This window comes from Folsomia candida, unplaced genomic scaffold (genome assembly GCF_002217175.1).
Source record: "Folsomia candida strain VU population unplaced genomic scaffold, ASM221717v1 Fcan01_Sc019, whole genome shotgun sequence".
NCBI classification, from domain to species: Eukaryota; Metazoa; Arthropoda; class Collembola; order Entomobryomorpha; family Isotomidae; genus Folsomia; species Folsomia candida.
In genome coordinates this window covers 1014499-1036848 of record NW_019091211.1, presented here as the reverse complement: position 1 = coordinate 1036848, position 22350 = coordinate 1014499, and the positions used below count along the sequence as shown (strand labels likewise).

Below are 22350 nucleotides of genomic sequence, written 5' to 3'. Positions count from 1 at the left end.
GTATTTCTAGCTGCGTGCAAAAACTTGTAAATATTTGACAATAACAATTTTTTCATATGCGTACCTACTAAACCTGCAGAACAACAGTATCACGATGACCATGCAGTTTAACTACAACTTGTGAGTCACAAGTTTCCCAATTATGTGTATCGTTAAGTGACTGTCTTCACTTAAAAATAAATCTGTACATTTCCATGAGAACATAAGCATCATTTGCAACTCGATACATACATAGATTCGTGACATTCGTCGTTCTCCCGAATCCAGACCAGTGAGGAAAGGGTTAAATTTTGTGATCTGTTTGTCTTTACTTTACTGTGGATGAAGTTCTAACCCTGCAGACTTATTACACCGCTTTGTAGCATTAATTTCACGACGTCACCGGTCAAAAAAATTTTTTCCTCCAAACTGGTCCAAAATAAAAGTCTAGCATGGGAATAGTATAGAAAAATTATTTTTAGCGTTCTATGACCCCTGGGTCATGAATTAAGGGCCCCTGAAGGGTCAAATAGCGTTCCCTGATAACCCCATGCAAATGGGGTATCAAATTAATCCCCTGGACCAGGGGAACCAGAAAAATATTTTTATAAATTTTTATGACCCTTGAGTCGTGAACTAGGAGCCCTTGAAGGGTTAAATATCACTCCCTCACAACTAAAGGCAAGTGGGGTATCAAATTAATCCCCTGGACAAGGGGAACCCAAAAAATATTTTTCTGGATTTTTTTGACCCTCAGGTCAAGAGTTAAGGGCCCCCGAAGGGTCAAAATAGTAACCATGGTAACCCCATGCAAGTGGGGTATCAAATTAATCCCCTGGCAAAGGGCAAGCATAAAAATATTTTCCTGAATTTTTTTGACCTATAGGTCAAGAGTTAAGGGTCCCTGAAGGGTCAACATAGTAACCATGGTAACTAAGGTGAATGGGGTATCAAATTAATCCCCTGGACCAGGGGAATCAGAAAAATATTTTTTGGTTTTTGTGACGTATAGGTCAAGAGTTAAGGGCCCCTGAAGGGTCAAATAATAACTTATTGTATTTTACTAAACGGGACATTATTTTAAAGTTTTCAGTTTTGCAAGAATGTTAAGTAGAGAGGGGTAGGCATATTTTTGAAAATTTCGTACAAATTTAATGAATAATAATTCTTAACACTATGTACAAATCGGATTCACTATTTATAATATTTATTATGTATTGAATCCATTGAAGTTAAAATCTAGGTTGATTCTGGTGGGAAGGTTAATCTCCTCCTAGAAGTTGCACATTCTTCTTCAGGCAAGTCTTCTTCTTCCCCAGCCTGTGAGTATTCAATATCATTGTGTATTTGCATTCGGAATCTATCAACTACTTCGTCAACATCGTCAGGGTCCTCATCTTCGTCGTCAGACACATCATCTGCTGCTGTAATCTGTATATTATGTATAAGTTATGTATTTTTTTACTAATAGTTTACTGTCACCAAGAACTCACTCGAATGGGGTTGGCTGAAGCTACACGTGTTTGGAAGTCATCAAGGAAGTCATCAAAATGTCCATCATTTTTCCAATACTCGTCCTCCAATCTATTTACAATAATAATGTAGAAATTGCGAATTATTCCCATAATAGCGAATCTTGGTTTTACGAACCGGTGCACATGTTTGATGTGTTTCTGCCATTGTTCCTTTGTGTATGTTGTCATAATTCTCTCAGCCTCAGCTTGTGCAAACTCAGCGGTCCCCTGTGTGTTTGCAGCCCTAACTGCGTGCTTGATGTCTTTCCACACGTACTCAATTGGGTTCAAGTCGCTAAAAATAGTTATTACATGAATATTCTTATTACCGTTACCTATGATTACCAGTTCTTACCAGTTATATGTGGGTAATCTGGAAAATACGTAAATACAGTGTTTAAATAAATATTACAAATTATTAGTAAATTACCCATGAATAGAAAATAACTTTACCGGACAACAGTGTTTCCATATTTCAATGCCTCCTTATCCACAATGTAATATTCATTTCCGTTTTTAAGGTCTTGAACCATTTTCCATAATTCAGGTCGTCTCATTTGCTTTACAGGTTTTAGTTTCAGCTTTTCAGGGCCCTCTAAATTATCATTCAGCCAGTCGTATAGCTCTTGTTTTCGGGATGTAGATTTTGGGGCTTCCTTGGTGCTGTGATACGGAGCTGACAAATTTAAATAAATGAAATTCAAATTAAAATGGAATTTACAAATACAAATTATTGGATGATATTACCGTTATCAATAACAATTATGCATGGACCATAATTATCTTTTATCTTTTGATTAAGATCCTTCCACCAAGCCATGTAAGCGACACCGTTAACGTTTGCGTGGTAATCCATCTGGACTTTCTTCTTTGATACTGGATATACCTTCATAGCGCCAGGTACGAATCCATCCTCTCCACCTGTGAAGATAATTATTATTTTGAAATAATTTCCTATTTAATGTGGATAGTTGAACTGCACCTGCATGCATCACAATGATACGTGGTCCTCTAGAAATTTTCGGGTTTTGGAAGGAGTATAAAGCCGCTTCATGAAATGACTTTGGTGAATTAATAACCCAGCCTTTTCCAGTTCTAGCATAACTATCGACCCACGTTTCATCTGAATAAATATAATGCATTAATAATTATATTAAATTAAATTAAAACATTTTTGATATTTAATCAGCCAAACCTGTGTAGACAACACATTTTGGGTTGTCGTGGGACCGTAGGGAGTGTAAAATAATTTATAATATTATTTTAAGAAATTTGTCCACCATTTAGCATTTAGGAATTACGAAATAAGTCATCGATAAGTTTTTTGAATGGTAATTATAATTGTAGAAAATGATCCTTATGGCGGTACACATTACCTATGTACGTACATTACCTATGTACGTACATTACCTATGTACGTATGTACATTACCTATGTATGTACATTACCTATGTATTGAGTGGGTTGTTGAAGGATTCGGATATTGATTAAGTGTAAGAGGGTGAATGAGAAGAAAAGGGGCGCGTTGGCCTGGTAATAAGTTTAAAAAAAAAAAAAAAAAAAGTAGCCATTTGTAAAAAATAAGTAGTCTGTAAGTTGAACTCGAAGAGAGAGGAAGTGTGATTTTTGCTGTTCATGCCAAATAGTTTGATTGAAATAAAGCTCCATTTTAATTTCCAAAAATAAGTATTTACAAGCTTGGTTATTTTAATTGCGAGTTAAAGTTAAGATTTCATCATCCTAAAGTCAAGTCAAGCGCTGAAAGCATTATCAAAGTCATTTTTAGGGCATAAGTAGCCAAAGTCTAGATTTCAAGTAAAGTTATATTACGGAAGAGGTACTAGTCCAGATAAGTAAGCTTGTCACGAGGATATCTGGTCAAGTTAAGTGTGCCTCCCGTGACATGGGTTCTCGGACTGACGATTTTTAATCATTACGGACAGATATTCATATCGCTTCTGCACGATGTCTGATCTCATGAGGATAACTGCTCGCTTATCAACAGTTTTGAATCTAAATCCTAATTGCTTAATGAGTTTTCTTAACGTCCACTTGGAACATTTGAACGCTGTAAGAGTTTCTCCTCGGGCTATCCGACCATCTTCTTCTTCCTTGACTTCCTCCATCAGTTTTGTGTATACGTTATGCATTGTTGGTGCTTGATTATTAGCATAGAATTGATGAATGATTCGTTTAACGTGCTCAGTTCGGAAGTCGTCAAACTGATCCATCACTGGCGTTGGTCTAATACGTTTCTTACCAGGTGTTTTTATACTATTCGTTTTGTAATTCTCCATTGTCTGATAAACTGTTCTCTCTCCAATTCCTAGAATCTGGCTAGTTTTGGTGACAGAGTTTCCTGTTAGTATTTCACACTGTACCTGGTTACTGTCAAAGAATACTTTGGCGTTGACAATTAACTTTTGAGCTGTCGCCTGTAGTGAAACACCAAGTAGTTGGAATGGGAGTTTAGTATTTGGTTGTTTACAGTCGTTTTTCGCTTTCGGTGTTGCTTTCTCAATTTCAAAGGCTAATTGTTGCATAGGAAAACTCGTAGGACTGCACCTCGAAAGACTAAGGTAAGGTTTGGTTCCATCATTCCGTCTAGGAACATCAGATAAAGGAATTCGCATTTCACCTTCCCCCAATACCTGTTCTTTAGCTCTGAGAAGGGAATAGAAATATCCACACTCAGAATCCGGACAAGGAGGACCAACAATTAGGACATCTTGAATGAACTCGTTTATAAGGTTCATCTTTTCGTCGTTTATGGGGGTTGGGAGATAGCCTACCGTGTCACTGCCGGGTGGAACATTTTGGATTAGTGAAAAAGATTGAACTGCTTGATGAAATTGCCCTTGATTGTGTCCGAAGTGAAGTAAAATTATGCAGTACGTCAATGACTCGGCAGGTAAGATTCCTTCGAGATGGTCACTAGTAATCTGGCTGTCAGAAAACAACATATCTGGTGCAACTTGTTTCGATCCGAGGACAAAGTAGAAATTTTTTATTTTGCGTTGCGTAGTTTGTTTCTCTTGTATGATTGAGAAGATCTTGTTCTGGAAAGATGCGTACATTACTTGGTGGATAGTCATCCCGCCCACAAGGATTATTTCAACGAATCCGTTAAGTGAATTAGTTTTTGGAGGACGAGCGCCTTTTGGGGAAATACGAACATGTTCAATAAACGAAATCTGGTTATCATCATTCTTGGTTGCAAATTCGTTCAAAATCATCCTACATCCCCCTTTGTAAGGGGCCGTTGGGTAAATGTCTGTTCCCACACATGTATCTTCACCTTCTGTACTCTTGGATGCATACTCTGTATTTGAAGTGTCCATTGGTGATTCACCGCCAGGAGCTGACCCTTCCCCTAACTCTTCACGTTGTCCACAGTGCCCACGTTCATCATCTCCATCACCATCCTCCTGTATTGATCAGAACAAAAACGTACATGAGCTTGTTACTACAATAACAATTTCACGATGTCCCCCACAACATCCGCGGTCGCTGCTATTTATAAATATGTTGCAATATTTCTCACAAGTGCGTCTGCATTGGTGTCCATTTCATCCACATTTGAGCATGGCATGACGAGGGAATTCATGTCAGACTGTTTTTGCTAAAAGTGATAAACTTGTATGAAATGCGTCTGTGCTCTCAGACAATAAATCGATGAATCTGAGCTAGCATTAATAGTGCAAAAATATAATCTTACATCGATATGCGGTGGATTTACATTAGTTTCTGGATCCACCGTGTAGCAGCTCCCTAGCCAAATATTTTGCAGAATACTTATCCACTTTGACTCCTGAGCTTGGCCTTCCCAGATGGCACGAGCAGTTGTTAGTGTTCCTGCTGAAGTTTTATCGTACACCGTTTCATGTGCAAAATGCAAAGTTAAACTGGGATAAAATCCTGCTGGGTAGAAATATAAGAAGGATGTATAGGACCCTCCAATTTGACTTTCGAAATATTTTTTGGCACTCATTGCGGCCGCAAAAAGTGGGAACAGATCTTTTCGATGTAATTGCACAGTAGTTAGAAGTGCCTCGTCTGCCTCTGATGGTAGAACCCCTAGCAAATAATCGACGTCATGTTTGCGGCATGCTGCATCTGTGAATAATATCAACACAAAAATTATAAAATTAATTTTCACAAATTTGACTTGGTTAGTGTATGAGCATAAATTGGGCAACAATTACCAACAGCATTTATTGGGCCACCGAGATCATCCTGCTTCTCAATATCGGTGGCAGGCCCGCAATATCTTAATTAATACCAATAATAAAATTATGTTAATAAAGAATCATTTCATAAAGATTCCAATCGCAACTTCAAAAATAAAAAAACTCATCCAAAATAACCAATTACCTATATCCAGGGAGATTGAAAGGTAATCCGCTTGGCGCCTTTTTAACTTTAGCTTTCTCCAAGGAAAGTATAATACCACGTGGGCGTCGGAGAGATCCAGGATGGAAAAATGCATCTTGACGAAGATGAAAGCAAGATGGCAATTTACCTTCGTTGGTAGGAATAAACGTGTGCTTTCTGGCAAAGAAGGCTGAATGCAGGAGACTTGTGTAGTTGAACCTGATGCATGATATTTGGTTGCACAGAATTAGAACTGTGCATGCAGAAGGAAGAGGAGTAGTGCCTTGAATAGCTTTAGTTACTGCTTGCTTGGTGGTACAGTTCTTCGTTTCAGCCGCTATATTACAATAAGTGTCACTAATTTTTTCCTGAGTTAAGTCGGATAGTTTATTGGATGGAAATGTGTGGTTGGCGTTTGAAATTGTGATGTTATTTAGTAGATAACGGCTGGCATCCACGAAACTTTTAAAATAAAAAGTTACATAGCTTTCACTTCCCCATACCCGTATCTTTTTATTTTCATACTCTACTTCTTCAATTTTGATAGTGTCACTGAAGAACATAACAGTTTCATTAATTTCCATACACATCGTTTGATTACATATCAGAAATCCACTGCAATTGGATGGTAATGTCTCCTTGAACCAGATAACCAATCCACCCAGGTTATCCGTCTCATCACACACAACTTTAACCTGTTTATCTATTTCTATTTTATCGACATTCGCGCAACTTTTACCACAAACACAATGAACTATATATAACACATACAGTGTTCCATAAATTAAGTTATGCAACGTCATCTTCAATTTTAAAAATTAATAATTGAGCGGATACCAGTAAGTACAAACTCCAAAACTTAAATTTCAAAATGTCGACTGGAGAAGCCAGCAAGGATAAGGGGTCTCCCATCACCTCATATATTTATAATGCATCAGTTTTTAGGGGATATTCATCACCCCAACCATTAACCCAATCCTTCCCCAAACAAGATGGTGCATAAAGATATGTATATGAGAAAGGGACCAGTTTATACAAACATAAGTATGCTGCCTGAGACAGGCTATGAAGCCTGGTTACCATGGTTACTATGTTGACCCTTCAGGGACCCTTAACTCTTGACCTATAGGTCAAAAAAATTCAGGAAAATATTTTTATGCTTGCCCTTTGCCAGGGGATTAATTTGATACCCCACTTGCATGGGGTTACCATGGTTACTATTTTGACCCTTCGGGGGCCCTTAACTCTTGACCTGAGGGTCAAAAAAATCCAGAAAAATATTTTTTGGGTTCCCCTTGTCCAGGGGATTAATTTGATACCCCACTTGCCTTTAGTTGTGAGGGAGTGATATTTAACCCTTCAAGGGCTCCTAGTTCACGACTCAAGGGTCATAAAAATTTATAAAAATATTTTTCTGGTTCCCCTGGTCCAGGGGATTAATTTGATACCCCATTTGCATGGGGTTATCAGGGAACGCTATTTGACCCTTCAGGGGCCCTTAATTCATGACCCAGGGGTCATAGAACGCTAAAAATAATTTTTCTATACTATTCCCATGCTAGACTTTTATTTTGGACCAGTTTGGAGGAAAAAATTTTTTTGACCGGTGACGTCGTGAAATTAATGCTACAAAGCGGTGTAATAAGTCTGCAGGGTTAGAACTTCATCCACAGTAGCATGCGATTTTAGCCAACAGATTACTTTCTATCTATCCTGCTGTGCTGAGTCACGTATACAAAATACACATGCCTGTATGTATATGAACACATATAATACGCAACAAACAACAATCATTTCCTTCCAGTCACTTCTTTTTACAACTAACAAAAAGTATCTACCCAACTTTATGTACAATGGTAAATACGACGTGTACAGTATCATCTAATCTGTCTGGAGTTTTTGTCTGAACTGAAGGAGTATTTTTCTGCTTAATTGTAGGTGATCAGACGTGCAATCTCGAGTAAACTTTCTTTCGTTCTATTATTTACGACTACTACGAGGATGATTTCTGCAGGTTAGTATTTACAAATTGTTTCTTATTAGGGGATAAAATGGGTTTGAAATGTTGTAAGAAAAAAAAGATAGAATCGTTCAAGAAATCACATTTTTCTAAATAACCGGCATATTAAAGTCTGTTAAAATTTTCTTTAGTTTAAACGTGTCAAAATAAATCTGTTTTCAGTTTCTGCCTCCACCGCCCGCCGGGACGTGTACACTCCTCCAGATCTCGACAAGCTAACATCTGACGCCAGGTCTTGGTATTTACAAGGAGTCACAAACGCCAACGCCAGCCTGCGCCCTGAGTTTCAATCCATCGTCGACCTTATTGCGCAAGGGACACAACCCTCCGAGGTCAAACCACTGCTCAAAAAACAGTTGGAGTCCCTTCTTTCGCAAGTTAAGGAGGCAAATGATAACACAAAAATTCTTGTCCCACGACTTGGTGGACTTGTCGATTCGCTCAACAGCTGGGCCGCGGACCCAATCTGTCTCTGGGCCAAGATGAAGTTAAAGGCTACCCTCTGGTTCCTGGAGGGCAAGAGGGATAACAAATCATACTATTTGCTCAACGGGGGTGGTCTGTGGTGCAAGGAGAGGGTCGCCATGCTAAGCGGGACGGAGGAGGCGACGGGGAAAAAGTTGAGGCAGGATTTGGACGGGTTGCAGGTATATATTTTTCCTGAAATTGTTTATAAAAAATGAACCTGGATGAATAAAATTTGATGGATCACAGGACACGATACTCGAGGCAAGGGACACACTTGACGACGCGGCGCAAATATATGTCCAAGGTGTGACCAAGTTGATCGAGTTGGTGAAGGACGTTGGCAGCAATGGGGACGCAATTAGGAAGATTGTCGGAGAAATGAAGGCCAGTGGGGATGCGAGGAGTGGAAATATTTTGAAGAGTGGGGACGATGCTGTGGCTGCGATTAAGGAGAAAATTGATGCACTGGTTTAGAAGACGGTTGGATTGGATTAATTGACATTTAACAAAAATATGAAGAGACTATTGAGCTAAAAAAAACTGGACTGATTTATTTATAGATGTAGTGAGCTTATGTATTTATTGTTAGTTACCAAGCGTTTTGTGATAATATATATCTCACTGTAGCTGATGACAAAGCTACGTTACGCGTATGTAGGATGAAATAATTGGTTCTAGATAAAGTTGAATATAAATTTAGCTTGGTAGTTTCATCACCAAGGCCAAATTTTTGAGTGCATGAAATTATGTACTGCTCAGTGCTCATATGATTTAAAAAATGAATGAGTATTAAGAACAACAGTAAAAAGCGAAATTTGCATTGCATATTAAATATACAGATTTGTGAATACATACCTAATTTGTTAATTGTTATATCATTTAATTTATATTCAATAAAATTGATGCGGAATCTATATACATATGTATGTAGAATTATAACCACACATGTGTACAAAAATCGTATAGTAGTTATAGCTCATTCCATGTTCAACTCTTCAAATTTTTGTATAACTCTCTCATACTCTCTGGATCTACACGTTTACATGAAAAAGTCCAAAGATTTCAAAAATTGCCATTTCATTAATCCACATCCTGTATTTATTATAAGTTATAGAAAGCGACGAAAATAGGGTTTATTGAACGGGATCATGTACATACTACATACATATATATCTGAACATGTGTCAATATGCATGGTATAAGACATTTAATCATACGGCAAATAAATTTCGAATAATTCTCACATTGTTTTAATGCATAAATATGCACCTATATGAAAGTATACGATGGTGATTCATCAACTTCATAAAGTTGATGATGTTAACATCAACCAACATAAGAATGAGACGAATGCATTGAAATATAATTCGTACTTTGCAAACGGCGATGACGCACTATTTTAGGTACTAATTTATGTACATACGTACATTTTTCATAATTTTATTATTTCCCATGAACACCATACTAGCGTAAAATGTCCAGCAATGCGAATAATTAGGTCGTCAAGCAATAAATCAGAGTTGTACATGTATACATACATCTATACCGACAGTGGCGGCGGAAGATGACGTCATCGTGGGGACATTATCGTTGCAGGATATAAGAAGGCGGGACTTCTTAACATTGACAGGATACCAATGTCCCCCCAATGACGTCATCTTCCGCCGCCACTGTATACCGATGATAAGTGCATAGGATCATTACCAGCATATGGCGCTGTTCGTAAACTTCGTAACGCTGGCCAGTATGGGCAGGATAGGGAAAATTCCTATCTTCCCATAGTTAGGCAGCGTTACGAAGTTTATGAACAGCGCCTATGCTGCGTCATTTAATTTATCTCAAAGACTTGTCCCTTTTTAAACATTTAATTAAATAGCTGATTTATTTCAATTTTCACTCATACATATTCAGCATATGAGTATGTACATAAAGCAAATTTCAAATTCTTATTGTTTTTCAAAATCTGACAATAAAACTCAGCTTATCTGCCAACTCCGAAAAGAATGTCGACAAAGGCAGACACGCAAATCTCCAAACGCATAGTGTCTGACGCGCTAATATAGGCTTTGAATTCGACGGTCTGTCCGGACAAGATATCGTTGGGGACAATGGAGTACTTCGCCGTGTAGATAAATCCTGGCTGGACGGAAGAGTTGGCCAGCTCGGTCTCCAAGATGATCATGCAGAATCCGGCAGACATGCAGATTTCAATCTTCAGAATGAGTGAGGGTGCAGCCATGCCTTATCAGGGGCAAAGTACATAATTAGCTAGTTAGTACGCTACATTAATTAAAAGTTGATTGACATACTGGGCATAAAGTCCTCTTCACAATTATAAATTGATCCAGGTTGCAATTCACAGTAGCCTTCACATCCCGAAATTCTCAACTGGAGTGGTGTACCTGCAGATAATTTTGCTCCTTTACTACCTCAAAATATAAGTCAAGGTAAGAATTAATTTAATTGAACGGACCTACACCACCGCAACGGCCGACCTTAAATTTAAACAGAAATGCAAATTAATTATCACACTTTAATGATTTTTTAAGCGTGGCTCCTTACCGGCTGGACCACTCCGAGCGTGGTGCCATCAAAGGGGGCGACCCCTTTCTTTACAACGACGGCAGAGCTGATCGCCGAGGCGATGGAGCCCGTAGCGAAGAGGGCGACGAGGGCGAAAACCTTGAACATTTTTGGAGGTTGTTGAAAAGGTGTGGATCCAGTAAATTGAGTTATGACCAATGTCACCTCTTTTATAAGGTGTTGACGATATTGCAAAATTATCACGAGATGGATTATAAAGTGTGTTGATAAGTAGGATTGAATGGGTTGTCAAGCTTGGTTTTGATAAGGACGCTTGGGGTGCAAGAGGATGACGGGTTGCGTAAGAGTGATGCATAGCGTATTCACGAGGTTCGAATTGTAGTGGGCAGGGCAGCATGGATAGTGTTGCATGCGGATTGGAACCTGACCTGATTTAAGTAAATTTTAATGCAGAGGTTTTTAAAATCTTTTGAGATTTTGTGTAAATTTCCATACATCAAAAATTGCAGATCATTTCTAATATTTCAAAACAATCGAGCTATATGTGTGTAAAAAATCCATAAAAATAAAATAGAAAATACACATAAACTTAAAAATTTTGGAATACAAAAGGTACAATTATATTTTTACGGTACACGTTTGATGAGCGATTTCGATGTAGGGCCATTTTTTAATCCTACAAATATGGAGAGCGGTTTAGTAGAAAATTTCGTTTTTTAGATATGTACGTATGTATGTACATATTTTACTGTGAAAATGTTTCAAACTCGCGTCAAGCTAATTAATATATCCATGGGAATAGTGAAACGATATGATTTCTATATTTATATTTCTCTAAACTGATCTGATCTGATCTATGTATCTGCGTGCAACACTTTACTTGTTCACGCAGTATATGAACAACTAATTGGTTTTGAAGTTTGTACGGCAGTGATTACATTGGAACAATGTGTGTCTTCCGTCAAGTTTAATCGATGGTAGTCCCGAAATGATTAAGTTGTACGATCCCTGGAATTTAATCATTATAAATATGTTTGTAATATCACCTGCCTCCTATGTACATACATATGCAAGTATGCGTTCATTATATTCAATTTATTCGAAATCTGATGCATAGATTTGAACATATAACAGGATCTAAATGTAGGTATACATATGTAAATTCGCACACATAAATTGTCTATGTACAAATAAATCAAAATTCTTGTATTGTGCTGAAATAGGCGCATTAAATACTTATTTGTATATTTAAAAAAATACTGCACACGTTATGCTACAGATTTTCAATCACTTCTCGTATTAAATATCCAAGTTTTAAGTTCGGTTAATCCGTATATTGGTTTCTGAGATTTGTGTGTAAAATGATTTTAATAATAATAATAGCTTATTCCCTTCATATTTGGTAGAAATACATTTCAAAAGAAATCATTTATATCCTGAAGTTCAGGAAATACATGTTGTAGTCATCAAATCATATAAAAAATCTATTACATAAAAATTTACATAACAATTTACATAAATATGTTTCGGATTTACAATGGCTGGTTATTGTGAATCAACAAAAATGACATCTGTCCATTAATCTTGCGATAGTATGTAAATATGATAACTTTGATGATAACAATGAAAAATTAATATACAATTGAGACACCGGAATTTTAGTCGGTATTTCGTCTAATCGGTGCCAAAGCATTTCGAACTTTACATAATAGTGTTCATGCATACATACGTATAACTCACACTTAAAAAACTGGAGGGGGAAACATATCACTATTTACAGATTTTAAATGCATTTACGTCGTAATGTTAGTCAATTGTCTACAATTAGGGGAAAACCACGAGGTCAGGTCGTACAAGAGGAGAGCTAGATAATTGTATGGATGGATAGACTAAATGTTCTACATATTTTTACATATTAAAACAATAAAGCCATTTTGCCACAACAAATTAACCACTAGTTAGCACAAAAGGCATCTCGTAGGATAATTTAATTTCCAGCTTCAGAGAATATTCAATTAAATAGTTTTAATTAATGTTAAACCAATGTTGACTTCAACATGTGCACAGGGTATGTACGATTGAGGTAAGTCACAACAGAATGTGCTATGAACGAATATAATACGATTTGAAAATGTATGAAGAAAGTAAAACTTTTTAAATTGTCCTACATAGTTCATCGACAAGCCTGGATCTTGTTGTGTATGGTGCGAATGTTCGAAGTATTTCGGGAATTTTCGTACGTCGACCACATAAAGTTAATGTATTTAATGCATGTAGGACTAAAACTCGTAAACAGTAAACACATTATGGTACTTCAAATATGTAAATGTGTATACTATGAAAACATTACAAATCGACTAGTTGCACTAACTGGTTATGTAAATTTATAACCTGTATTTATAATTGATCACATTCTTGTTTTTACTAGTTTTCCCGCTACTGAAACATTAAATTTCGACGACATAACATCGTACCCTACAAAATAGATAAATAGACTTATCTAACATATGAATATTTACAAATACAACTGTACAATGTTTCGAATACATACCTAAGTACTTACGCATTATGCTAAAAATTAGACACACGAACAATTTAAACTTATCGTAATTATGCATGCATCCATAATTTATGCATACAAATTTACACACTTTTCTTCTTCTTTATTAAGAATGATGCTCCTCAAAATATATTTATTTATCTACATTCTCCAGTAAGGAAATTGCTACATATATCTTTGGCTCTAGTTATTTTTATTTTATTTTAAGATCTAATTTTATTTTTACATTATAATTTACCACCAACTATGCTTAAATGTATGAAAGAAAGTAATAAAATAAATTGATATCATCTTGATTTTTACATATTTCCTAGGCAATTACCACACACGTGCATGCACAATACATATTTACATATATGCTCACAGCATGGCTGCGCAGGAAAAACCTGTTCCTTGACCAAAAAGTATGGATATGCAACATGCAAATAACTCCTGGACAACTAAATACTATCTCAATGCTAAGTAAAATTGCTAGCATTTAGTCTTAAAATGGTGGCCATACTAATTTTAACGATACTTTTCATTCTCGCTTTGCCCCCACTTTTCTTCATCCCCCTAGTTTTGTGTCGAATTCACAGAATATGTGTCATTCTGGCAGCAAAGATATTTCAAAGGGGCAAGCTACTACATATCCTGCATGACATGAGCACCTTGTTTGGTAAGATTTTGAAAAAAATTATTTAATTCTTGGCTGAGAAAATTTTCAAAACGTCTCTTAATACAGATGCGGGTCCAACTTTCACAAGAAAGGCGATGACAATCGTTACAATCCTGGAAGTAAACAGTAGTCGCTTCGACATTGAAAAACTTAGGAAAAATTTTGAATTCAAGGTTTTAGACCATAGAAAAAAATCGAACGATTCAGCTACTCTATACCCTGAACTTCAATGCAAATTGGTGCAATGGTGGGGCTACTATTTTTGGGAGAAGTGCGAAAGTTTTGATATCAAGAATCAAATAAAATATGTAAATGGTGAGATGCGAGATAATGAGGGTATTCATGACGAGTTCGAAATCGTATCGTTAGCAACGTCAGCACACAAAAAGTTCGCAAGTTGGCAAAAAATTTGGCTTGCAAATTTCGTTTGCGAACTTGTTCTGGATACTGTTCAGCCAATATTAATAGTGTCAATTCATTGGAACATTTTCTCAGAGGTTATTTGGTTTTTGGAAAATAATATAAAACAATCTCCGAGGAAACCTTTCAGATTTTTTCAGACTTATTATAAGTATGTATTAATACATACATATTGGCTGAACAGTAGTATGCACATATTTTAATTCACAATTTTTTTAAAATTAAATACGTTGCAATGCGAAGATGCCAACTCGTAATGAATCCCCCCAATATTTCGTTTTTGAAAAAATATGAGGAAATGTGTCACACAAATTACTGTCGATTCCCATAGAGAGAGAATTTCCAAAATTGGACTTCACAAATCCCGAAAATTTGAGCAAACTGTACAACTACGCCTCCCACGGAAGAGTTTGGCAGAAGGATTCACCACTCTGGGAATTTCTCCTCGTGGAAAACGTCGACACGCCGCGTGGTGGTGGCAGAACGTTTCTAATTTGGAGATGCGCTCATGTCCTTTGCGATGGTCGATCGGTTTTTAAACTTGTGAGAAAATTGTTTGACGATGCAATCGATACTTTGCCTGTGCCGACAACCGTCGAGAGGAAAAATTCGGGTGGATCATCGCTGTCGAAAGTGTCGAAATTTTTACGCCTCCCTTACGCCATAGTTGAATACGTCGTCAACGTGGAATTTGACAATACTCGTGTTCCCCAACAGTGTATGTAAATTATCAAAAAATAAATTATAGTGATAAAATTATTATGTAATTTTATGAAATGTAAATGATCAGATTTCCACCTCGAGAAAGACTCCTGTGACATATTTTCCATGACGACCAACTCCTTGTCAATGGCAGACTTAAAGAGGATAAAAAATGCGTATCGCGTCGACTTTATCACTCTCCTCCTCGCCGGTGTAGCTGCCGGAATAAGGGACGCTTATCTTAAAAGAGGTCTGAAAATCGATACCCATATTAAAGTTGCGTTCATCCTGCCCGCTAAAAATCATCGGGACGTTTTGATGAATCATTTGTGAGTGTATGTATAAGTTATGGCGGGATTTTAAAAAATTTCAGCTTACTTAATTATGTGTGTAATTAGGACAACTGGCGCCATTTTACTGCCAATCGGAGAGGAAGATTCGGTAAAACGATTACTCTTAATTCGCAACCGGGTCGCAGCTTTTAGATCCTCGGGCATACCCGAAATTTTGAATTGGTACTATAATTTGCTGGGATCATTACCACTGCCCATTTTGAAAAAATTGATACAATATCAACCCGAGGCTACCGTCATGGTGAACAATATTTTCGGACATGAGGAGAAATTGTACCTTCACGGGGACGAAGTTAACGTTCCTTTTACAGGAGTGAATATTGCTGTAGCGGAAAATTCAGGTGAGCAAATATGCATAGTCAATTTGTCGACATAAATCCAACCCATTCAGATTTTTATGAATTATAACAAAATAAAATTTCTAAAACAAATTTTGACCAGGATATGCCTACGATGTGAGATTTTACCCCTATGACGGAGCCGGTTATCTGGGTGTGAGTGGATTTGACGAGTATTTTTCCAACGTGGACGATACATCAAAATATTTGGATAATTGTATTTCCGAGTGGAACAATTTATCCAATCTGGTATTCGCCAGCTCCAAGGAGACTTCTATGGAAAGTATGCAAATTAAGTGCATGTAAGGAAATTGTGTCTTCCTTCTACAAGTAAAATCTTGACATGAATAGGTTAATTAGCAATATGCTATTTTTTATTTATTTGTCATGTTTCCAAGGTTAAGATAAAAAATAAAAGTGGAAGTTAACCATAAACTAATTAGGATTTAACTGCCTAATTTTGGTTCCTGTTTCTACATATTAATTGATGTGGGTCTCAATTCCTTATAGGTGAATCATGTACAAATATTTCCTGCTCCAAATTGCATGACATGAATCAAATGAGGAAAACCTTATTGACATTGAATAGATGCATTTGTTGTTAAACAGGTTTCCCTACTGTCATGAATACGAGGAAATGCAGGCGTATCGTAGGGAACCATTAAGAGTAAAAGTACAAGTGGTTCAAGATCAAGATCATGTCGATTGATTAAGCAATCATAAATTTGACACTTGACAACTGCGGATTAAGACAAAAAGCAGGATACATTTTTATTTGTAAAGATAAATAAGTCTAGAAAAAGTAAAACCCGTTGCTAATCTAGTTTGATTTTCGAGCAAATCAATAAATTGAGAACTCCACTAAACAAGTGGTAAATCGCGAATACTAAAATGGCAAAAATGGTGATTCCACAAAAAGCTATGAATCCCCAAATGTCGAGCATCCTTCTCTCGTACCACGTCCTCTGAAGGCCGATCGGTCTCAAGTGGGAGCAGCAGGCGTCATGTCGGAGAACGTATTCGATCCACCAAACCGCACTTTCTACCGGTGGAGAAGGACGGTCTCGGAAAAATTTAGAAATTCTGGCCGTATTTTCCTTATATCTGGGAATGGTTTAATTTTGAGATTAATTTAGCTTGAGATTTTTTTTTGAAATATTTGGCTAACAAATACTTTGGATTGTTGAGAACTTGTAAAATTGCCGTTAACAATTTTTCCTCCGTTAACTCCCGAATTTCCAGAGCAATTGCGGTTTCCCTCTGATGAGCTCGTGCTGCTTGGTAGTCTTGGTCGGAAAAGAAAGGGATAACAATCATCGGAACGGCGTGGTAAATCGCTTCCTGCGTCCCCAGGACACCGCCATGACCGATGAATGCCTTAATTTTTGGATGTGCTAAAAATGAGTGAAATGTTTTTTGCGAATAAATAATTTTATTTAATTTATAACTTTTTAGAAAATTATCTATGTAGGTACCTATCAAATCCTGCTGAGGTATCCAGTTGACTGTTTTAATATTGCTGGCCAATCCGTATGGAGGTTTCGCATTAAATTTGACTATAAACTTCATATCCGGGACTTTCGACATCGCATTGAAAAAATAATTTTGCAAGTATTTCGGCAAACTTGACAAATCTGCGTATGTTCCAAAACTCAAAAGTATGAATCCCTTGGTTGACGAGTTCGTTATAAAACTTTCCAAATCCTGTCAGATTTTTGTTACAAATTAGAAAATTATTCGCATTTGCAAATCTTTCTAATAAATCCGACCTCTGGCAAAGGTTTCCTTTCGTCAGAACAGTGCGTTCCTCCAATGCCGATAAAATTCGGGGGTAAAGATCTCGCATATTCCTCGCTGGGATGCGTGTTAGTGAAAATGAGACTGGTGTTTCGCTCTATGACATCGATCGGGGGCAAATCGTCAAGTTCCAGTCTGTCTCGCAAGATGGCTTCAATCTTCGGAAATGTCGACCTGTATCGCCACCATTGCCAGGACAGGGAAACCAGCTCGTTCCGTAGACTTTGAAAAAATGTCATGTCTTTGGCGTACTGGGTTTGAATTTCGGGCAGGTTTTCATCCGGGTAGGCGTAAGCATCTTTAAACCTAATTTTTGAGATATATTGGGGGTATTCAATACGAGTTCGCATGCTCGGATCGAAAAATCATTTGGAAAAATTTGCGGACCAAATACTACTCTTGGAGATGCGCAAATAAATTTTCAAGCCGATTTTTTTTGCCAGATTATTTTGAAATTTAGCAGCTTTAAAAAAAATTACCACATCATATGGGTCGTTGACGAGTAGGCGATATGTTTCGCACCAAATTTGTGAACCAGACCGTACCCACACTCGTTGTACATTGTGTTTGAAACTATTAAATCAAAGGAAGATGTTTCCACCCAAGTCTGAAATTCAGGCTTCTTCATTAAGGCTTCGCAGCTCCGAATGGCCAACTGGTCCACATGACTCCACATGTTTTCAATTCCTGCGACACCCTCGCGGAGACGGAGACCGATTTTGTCAATGTCCATTATACCAATGTCTTTCGCCACTGTAATTATGAAATAATTATAATAATTAATTAATATAATATATAATATATAATGCAATATAATTATATAATATAATTATATAATATAATTATAATATAAATAAATATAATTATATAATATATAATTAATATAATATATAATTAATTGCATATATGTATGCATGTTTATTTTCGCAAAAATCTTACAATTATGAGGAACATAGTCCGTAATGTTGACGTGGTGGGATTGAGCGACCTGGTTTTTGTTGGGGTAAGGCGACAAAAATGTGACGTTATGACCAGATTCGGCCAATCGCTGTATAATTGGCCACACCCCAATCCTATGCGAGTAACCGGACACCACAAAGTAAAATAATATGTTAGCCGTTGATCCGAAATTGACGAGGGAACAGAATACTATTAAAATTATGAAGCGCATTTTACTACTGTTAAGAGGGAGAAACTGGATTTGAACTTTGGAGACTGTTAAAGAAAATGTGTACCAAAATGATGACTTGTTAATTAAGATATGTATCTTGACAGTGGCGAATTATACAATTATTGAGTATACTATATACCTATTATTGTCGTGCTGAGAGGTGGCAAATGTTCCATGTGCATGAGAACTTAATTTTTGCACGTGCTACAGGGAATTTTAGTAATCTATGTCCAACTCGTTGTATGTAAGCTATGTAAATGAAGAGTGAGACGATTAGTTGTTTTGACCAGGTTGAGATCCTGTCAAGGTTTTTCTGGAAACCAATAATAAGTTTGCCTAATAAATATTTAGTGAACTGACAATGTGTGGAATTGTAGTTCGTCCTGCATGAATTGACATATGCGCATCCTACTGTTTTTAGGTGTAGTGGACCGGAAGTGGATAAGAAGATATATATATGATCATATTTATGTTGGTTGACATATACGAACAAAGAGACAAAATGTTGAAAAGAGGATATAAATAAAGTGTGTAATTAAATCTAAGTAATAAATATGTTTTTACTTTGGAAGTTGTACAATAACAAAGCTGTTAAATTTAGAATAAATGCCATATTTTTTTAGTGAATAATAGAGTTTTCAATTATTTTTAAGCATGGAAAGTAATTGCGTTAAAAAATTCGGGTTCAAAGATTGATTCAAAGATTGGATCAATGATTTTGATTGTTATACTCAAAGTCTAACTTCGCAAAGCCACTTAATGCAAATGCGTCCAATTTTATTTTATTTCACAGCGTCGAATAATAAATGTATCAAAACAATGAGGATTAGTATATGTGCATTTTTTGTAAGAAATTTTATTTTGATCAATTCAACAGTGGAAACTCCAGTCTGTAATTAAACAGTACAGATTATGTTTTTTCTCTACATGAATACATACATAAATCGTACCGTCTCGCCATTGGCGAGACGGTACAAGTTCCATATAAAAAATCCTTAGTGAATTGAATGCAGTGTTTAATGTATGTAAAATCAATAAAAAATAAAAAAATAAAAAAAGTTATCTAAATAATTGCATGCAAACTTTGGATTATCATGGTCTCGTCATTTACATATAAGGTTCCTTAGATGTACATACATCTTATGCAAAATGCAAACAAGGATAAATGAAATGTGCATTTAATATAAAAATGATCAGTCCATCAAAACCTAAAGTGCTTCCGAATTTCGATAAGTTGTCATTAAATTGCCAACCCTAAGCACATTAAGAATGTCGGATATCTTGAACTTGTAACATCATGCAAATTTAGTCATCTAGTCACGTTCAACTGCACATTTGTACTTGAAAGTTCGTTACATGTCACAAATACATAAGTGCATATTTATGCATGTGTTTTCGGTTATTTACGTGATGAAAATAAATTAATCATGCACATTAGGAAATGCATATTGCATATCCAACATTGTATCATACATACGACGCCGCGAAATAATGCTACCAGGGAGGTAATAAATTTATTTCCGTATTCCTTATGTACACAAAATTACGCGAATTTTAAGCTATCATACATCAATATCGTTCGAAGATGATAAAACAAGATCTGATTTGTTTGTATACAATAAATTTCGTTATTCTTCTCATGCATATTAAATATTAAATTTCTGTTGAATTTTTAGTAATCGGAATGGAATAGGATCCCACCGGTAGAAAAATTAGCTTCTTATTCTTACTATACATAATCGAAAGTTAAAACGTCACTTTTATCACTTTCATGCTGATCCCGCACCAAAGTGGTGTATCCCATCGCCAAGAGATTTCAAACATAGCCTGCAGCTCACAATCAGTGGTGTCCTCCGTTTAAAAAAAGTTAAATTGGCATGTCCTCAAAAAAATATATAACGAACGACAAAATGAAATATGAAAAAAGTTTTATGCTTCGAAAAATATGAAATTATGTAAAACCTGCAAGATTTGTTAATAAAAGATGCATGAGCATACATACATACATAAACATTATTGGGTAATTCATTTTATTTATTGTTTGGAATTTTGTTGAGTTATTTCCGTTTTTTCTTTAAAAGTACGTTGTCAGTAGTCGAATTTCTACAACAGCACAATCTGAAAAGCTGTACTAGCACCAAAATGAAAACTAGGACAGTGGTCACGAGGAACATGATAACGTTGAACGAATGGTACTGGAAGGTGGTGAGTTTTCGAGCTGTGGACCTCAAGTGAGAGGCACCTTTGTGCCGCAAAACATACTCCGTCCAGAACACAGCAGTATTCAGAGGACAACTCGCGCCAACATAAGTTTTACAAACTCAACTGCTTTAAGGAAAAAAAACCTGATAAATAATGCTCACGTTGAATTGTTCAAACATAATTAATGGCAAATTCCAATTTCTCCTCGGTCAAGTCCAGTATTTCGGGATTCCTAAAATTAGGACGCCATGATAAGTGCTCTCCTGAGTGCTCAAAAGTCCTCCGTGACTTATGAATAACTTGATGTTCTTGTGACCTGGTCAGGAAAATATATGCGATGTAAATAAATATTCTTGTAAATATCTATCATTCACAACAACAGAGTCAGCTTACCTGCTGAGGTAACCATTTATTCAATTTAACGTTTCAATTTGAAGGTCTGCCATTTGCTCAGATTCAAATTTCCAAAGCACCCTTTGCTTTAATCTAGAAAACGCATTTAAGAACATTTTTCTCGTCTCCTCCGGAAGAGTGACTCCTTTTATCACGGTTCCCAAACTAAAGAAAATGAAACCATCCGGCGCAGCAGACAGCCACTCGTACAAATCTTTGTAAATAAAATTAGGAAATTGTAATGCTACGTTATGTAAATGACCTGATGCGTGTTGTGCTAGTTTGCGCTGACCTTTGATAATGACTCAGCTCCCCTGCAATGAATTCCCCCAATTTCTTCAATATCTTGGAAAATTGGTCTCGGGTTGTTGATGGAGAAATGACTATTACTGAAAATCATGCTGACATTGGATTCAATCTCAGCCACATCGCGATAGTCTTGTCCGAGATATTTTCTATAGATTTCTGTGTTTGAAGGCACAACAACCCAACGAAAAGATAATCAAACGCCCAAGTCAACAGAGAGTTGACCAAACGTTGCGAAAAGGTCATGTCATCCGAAAATTCCAACATTGGATTCGGGACAAAAGACGGTGGCATACGCATTCCCATCATTTGTGCAATGTATCCCGATACCGGCATGCGGCTCATGCTGATAAATGGAGTTTGAAATTTATGTATCAAGCCGTCAAAACAATTGTTGAAATTTGAGCTAATAATTATCAAATCAAACTGCTCCTCAAGTAGTTCTTGAAATTCTGGGTTGTTGAAAACTGCATGACATGCATCGAAAATAAATTGAAACTCAAATGACATAATCCACGTAAACTTGTTCTGACTTCGTCTCCTGCTTTCGA

The 22350-nt window shown here is 36.6% G+C and overlaps 7 protein-coding genes across 8 annotated transcripts; 2 read left to right on the top strand and 5 right to left on the bottom strand.

Annotated features, from left to right (window-relative positions):
- Positions 1–953: 953 nt before the first annotated feature.
- Positions 954–2706, bottom strand: LOC118438212. Its single transcript, XM_035858093.1, has 7 exons — positions 2689–2706; positions 2476–2616; positions 2241–2414; positions 1947–2169; positions 1849–1866; positions 1473–1788; positions 954–1410 (listed from the first exon to the last, which is right to left on the bottom strand). The coding sequence occupies exons 2-7, from the start codon at positions 2483–2485 to the stop codon at positions 1219–1221; spliced, it is 933 nt and encodes a 310-aa protein (XP_035713986.1). The 5' UTR covers positions 2486–2616; positions 2689–2706; the 3' UTR covers positions 954–1218.
- Positions 2707–3128: 422 nt separating this feature from the next.
- LOC118438211 lies at positions 3129–7031 on the bottom strand. Its single transcript, XM_035858092.1, has 5 exons — positions 5868–7031; positions 5699–5763; positions 5212–5609; positions 5038–5115; positions 3129–4921 (listed from the first exon to the last, which is right to left on the bottom strand). The coding sequence occupies exons 1-5, from the start codon at positions 6668–6670 to the stop codon at positions 3377–3379; spliced, it is 2889 nt and encodes a 962-aa protein (XP_035713985.1). The 5' UTR covers positions 6671–7031; the 3' UTR covers positions 3129–3376.
- Positions 7032–7564: 533 nt separating this feature from the next.
- Positions 7565–9313, top strand: LOC110857701. 2 transcript variants are annotated; one of them, XM_022106309.2, is made up of 4 exons: positions 7565–7723; positions 7806–7881; positions 8050–8534; positions 8602–9313. In XM_022106309.2, the coding sequence occupies exons 1-4, from the start codon at positions 7721–7723 to the stop codon at positions 8827–8829; spliced, it is 792 nt and encodes a 263-aa protein (XP_021962001.1). In that variant the 5' UTR covers positions 7565–7720; the 3' UTR covers positions 8830–9313. The 2 variants fall into 2 exon arrangements, with proteins under 2 accessions (XP_021962001.1, XP_021962002.1); XM_022106310.2 differs by lacking the exon at positions 7565–7723 and having other exon boundaries at positions 7730–7881.
- Positions 9314–10208: 895 nt separating this feature from the next.
- On the bottom strand, positions 10209–11102 carry LOC110857700. Its single transcript, XM_022106308.2, has 4 exons — positions 10918–11102; positions 10829–10850; positions 10665–10757; positions 10209–10596 (listed from the first exon to the last, which is right to left on the bottom strand). The coding sequence occupies exons 1-4, from the start codon at positions 11044–11046 to the stop codon at positions 10337–10339; spliced, it is 504 nt and encodes a 167-aa protein (XP_021962000.1). The 5' UTR covers positions 11047–11102; the 3' UTR covers positions 10209–10336.
- Positions 11103–12217: 1115 nt separating this feature from the next.
- LOC110857846 lies at positions 12218–16375 on the top strand. The gene is made up of 7 exons (XM_035858091.1): positions 12218–12982; positions 13072–14117; positions 14184–14432; positions 14869–15255; positions 15328–15568; positions 15638–15933; positions 16034–16375. The coding sequence occupies exons 2-7, from the start codon at positions 13949–13951 to the stop codon at positions 16234–16236; spliced, it is 1545 nt and encodes a 514-aa protein (XP_035713984.1). The 5' UTR covers positions 12218–12982; positions 13072–13948; the 3' UTR covers positions 16237–16375.
- A 301-nt stretch (positions 16376–16676) lies between these two features.
- LOC110857699 (UDP-glucuronosyltransferase 2B15) lies at positions 16677–19133 on the bottom strand. The gene is made up of 7 exons (XM_022106306.2): positions 19038–19133; positions 18667–18942; positions 18207–18480; positions 17700–18033; positions 17406–17634; positions 17105–17324; positions 16677–17034 (listed from the first exon to the last, which is right to left on the bottom strand). Exons 1-7 carry the CDS (start codon positions 19078–19080, stop codon positions 16746–16748), a joined length of 1665 nt encoding a protein of 554 aa, XP_021961998.2. The 5' UTR covers positions 19081–19133; the 3' UTR covers positions 16677–16745.
- A 2182-nt stretch (positions 19134–21315) lies between these two features.
- Positions 21316–22144, bottom strand: LOC110857845 (UDP-glucuronosyltransferase 2B13). The gene is made up of 4 exons (XM_022106456.2): positions 21981–22144; positions 21812–21882; positions 21494–21707; positions 21316–21416 (listed from the first exon to the last, which is right to left on the bottom strand). The coding sequence occupies exons 1-3, from the start codon at positions 22142–22144 to the stop codon at positions 21514–21516; spliced, it is 429 nt and encodes a 142-aa protein (XP_021962148.1). The 3' UTR covers positions 21316–21416; positions 21494–21513.
- Positions 22145–22350: the final 206 nt, after the last annotated feature.

Coding starts and splice junctions, on each gene's coding strand:
- LOC110857700 (XM_022106308.2), bottom strand. CDS start 11,046: ATGTTCAAGGTTTTCGCCCTCGTCGCCCTCTTCGCTACGGGCTCCATC. Junction 10,758..10,828: donor CGGCCGTTGCGGTGGTGTAG/GTCCGTTCAATT, acceptor AATTATCTGCAG/GTACACCACTCCAGTTGAGA. Junction 10,597..10,664: donor TGAAGAGGACTTTATGCCCA/GTATGTCAATCA, acceptor GCCCCTGATAAG/GCATGGCTGCACCCTCACTC.
- LOC118438211 (XM_035858092.1), bottom strand. CDS start 6,670: ATGACGTTGCATAACTTAATTTATGGAACACTGTATGTGTTATATATA. Junction 5,764..5,867: donor TTCAATCTCCCTGGATATAG/GTAATTGGTTAT, acceptor GTATTAATTAAG/ATATTGCGGGCCTGCCACCG. Junction 4,922..5,037: donor ACACCAATGCAGACGCACTT/GTGAGAAATATT, acceptor TGATCAATACAG/GAGGATGGTGATGGAGATGA.
- LOC110857699 (XM_022106306.2), bottom strand. CDS start 19,080: ATGCACATGGAACATTTGCCACCTCTCAGCACGACAATAATAG. Junction 18,943..19,037: donor TCTCAGCACGACAATAATAG/GTATATAGTATA, acceptor TTTCTTTAACAG/TCTCCAAAGTTCAAATCCAG. Junction 17,035..17,104: donor CAAGTTCTCAACAATCCAAA/GTATTTGTTAGC, acceptor AACCATTCCCAG/ATATAAGGAAAATACGGCCA.
- LOC110857846 (XM_035858091.1), top strand. CDS start 13,949: ATGGTGGCCATACTAATTTTAACGATACTTTTCATTCTCGCTTTGCCC. Junction 14,118..14,183: donor TGACATGAGCACCTTGTTTG/GTAAGATTTTGA, acceptor CTCTTAATACAG/ATGCGGGTCCAACTTTCACA. Junction 15,256..15,327: donor TACTCGTGTTCCCCAACAGT/GTATGTAAATTA, acceptor GTAAATGATCAG/ATTTCCACCTCGAGAAAGAC.
- LOC118438212 (XM_035858093.1), bottom strand. Junction 2,170..2,240: donor CATAATTGTTATTGATAACG/GTAATATCATCC, acceptor TAAATTTGTCAG/CTCCGTATCACAGCACCAAG. Junction 1,411..1,472: donor CTTCAGCCAACCCCATTCGA/GTGAGTTCTTGG, acceptor CATAATATACAG/ATTACAGCAGCAGATGATGT.
- LOC110857845 (XM_022106456.2), bottom strand. CDS start 22,144: ATGAGCCGCATGCCGGTATCGGGATACATTGCACAAATGATGGGAATG. Junction 21,883..21,980: donor TTTGATTATCTTTTCGTTGG/GTTGTTGTGCCT, acceptor CATGATTTTCAG/TAATAGTCATTTCTCCATCA. Junction 21,708..21,811: donor AGAAATTGGGGGAATTCATT/GCAGGGGAGCTG, acceptor TTATTTACAAAG/ATTTGTACGAGTGGCTGTCT.
- LOC110857701 (XM_022106309.2), top strand. Junction 7,882..8,049: donor TACGAGGATGATTTCTGCAG/GTTAGTATTTAC, acceptor ATCTGTTTTCAG/TTTCTGCCTCCACCGCCCGC. Junction 8,535..8,601: donor AGGATTTGGACGGGTTGCAG/GTATATATTTTT, acceptor GATGGATCACAG/GACACGATACTCGAGGCAAG.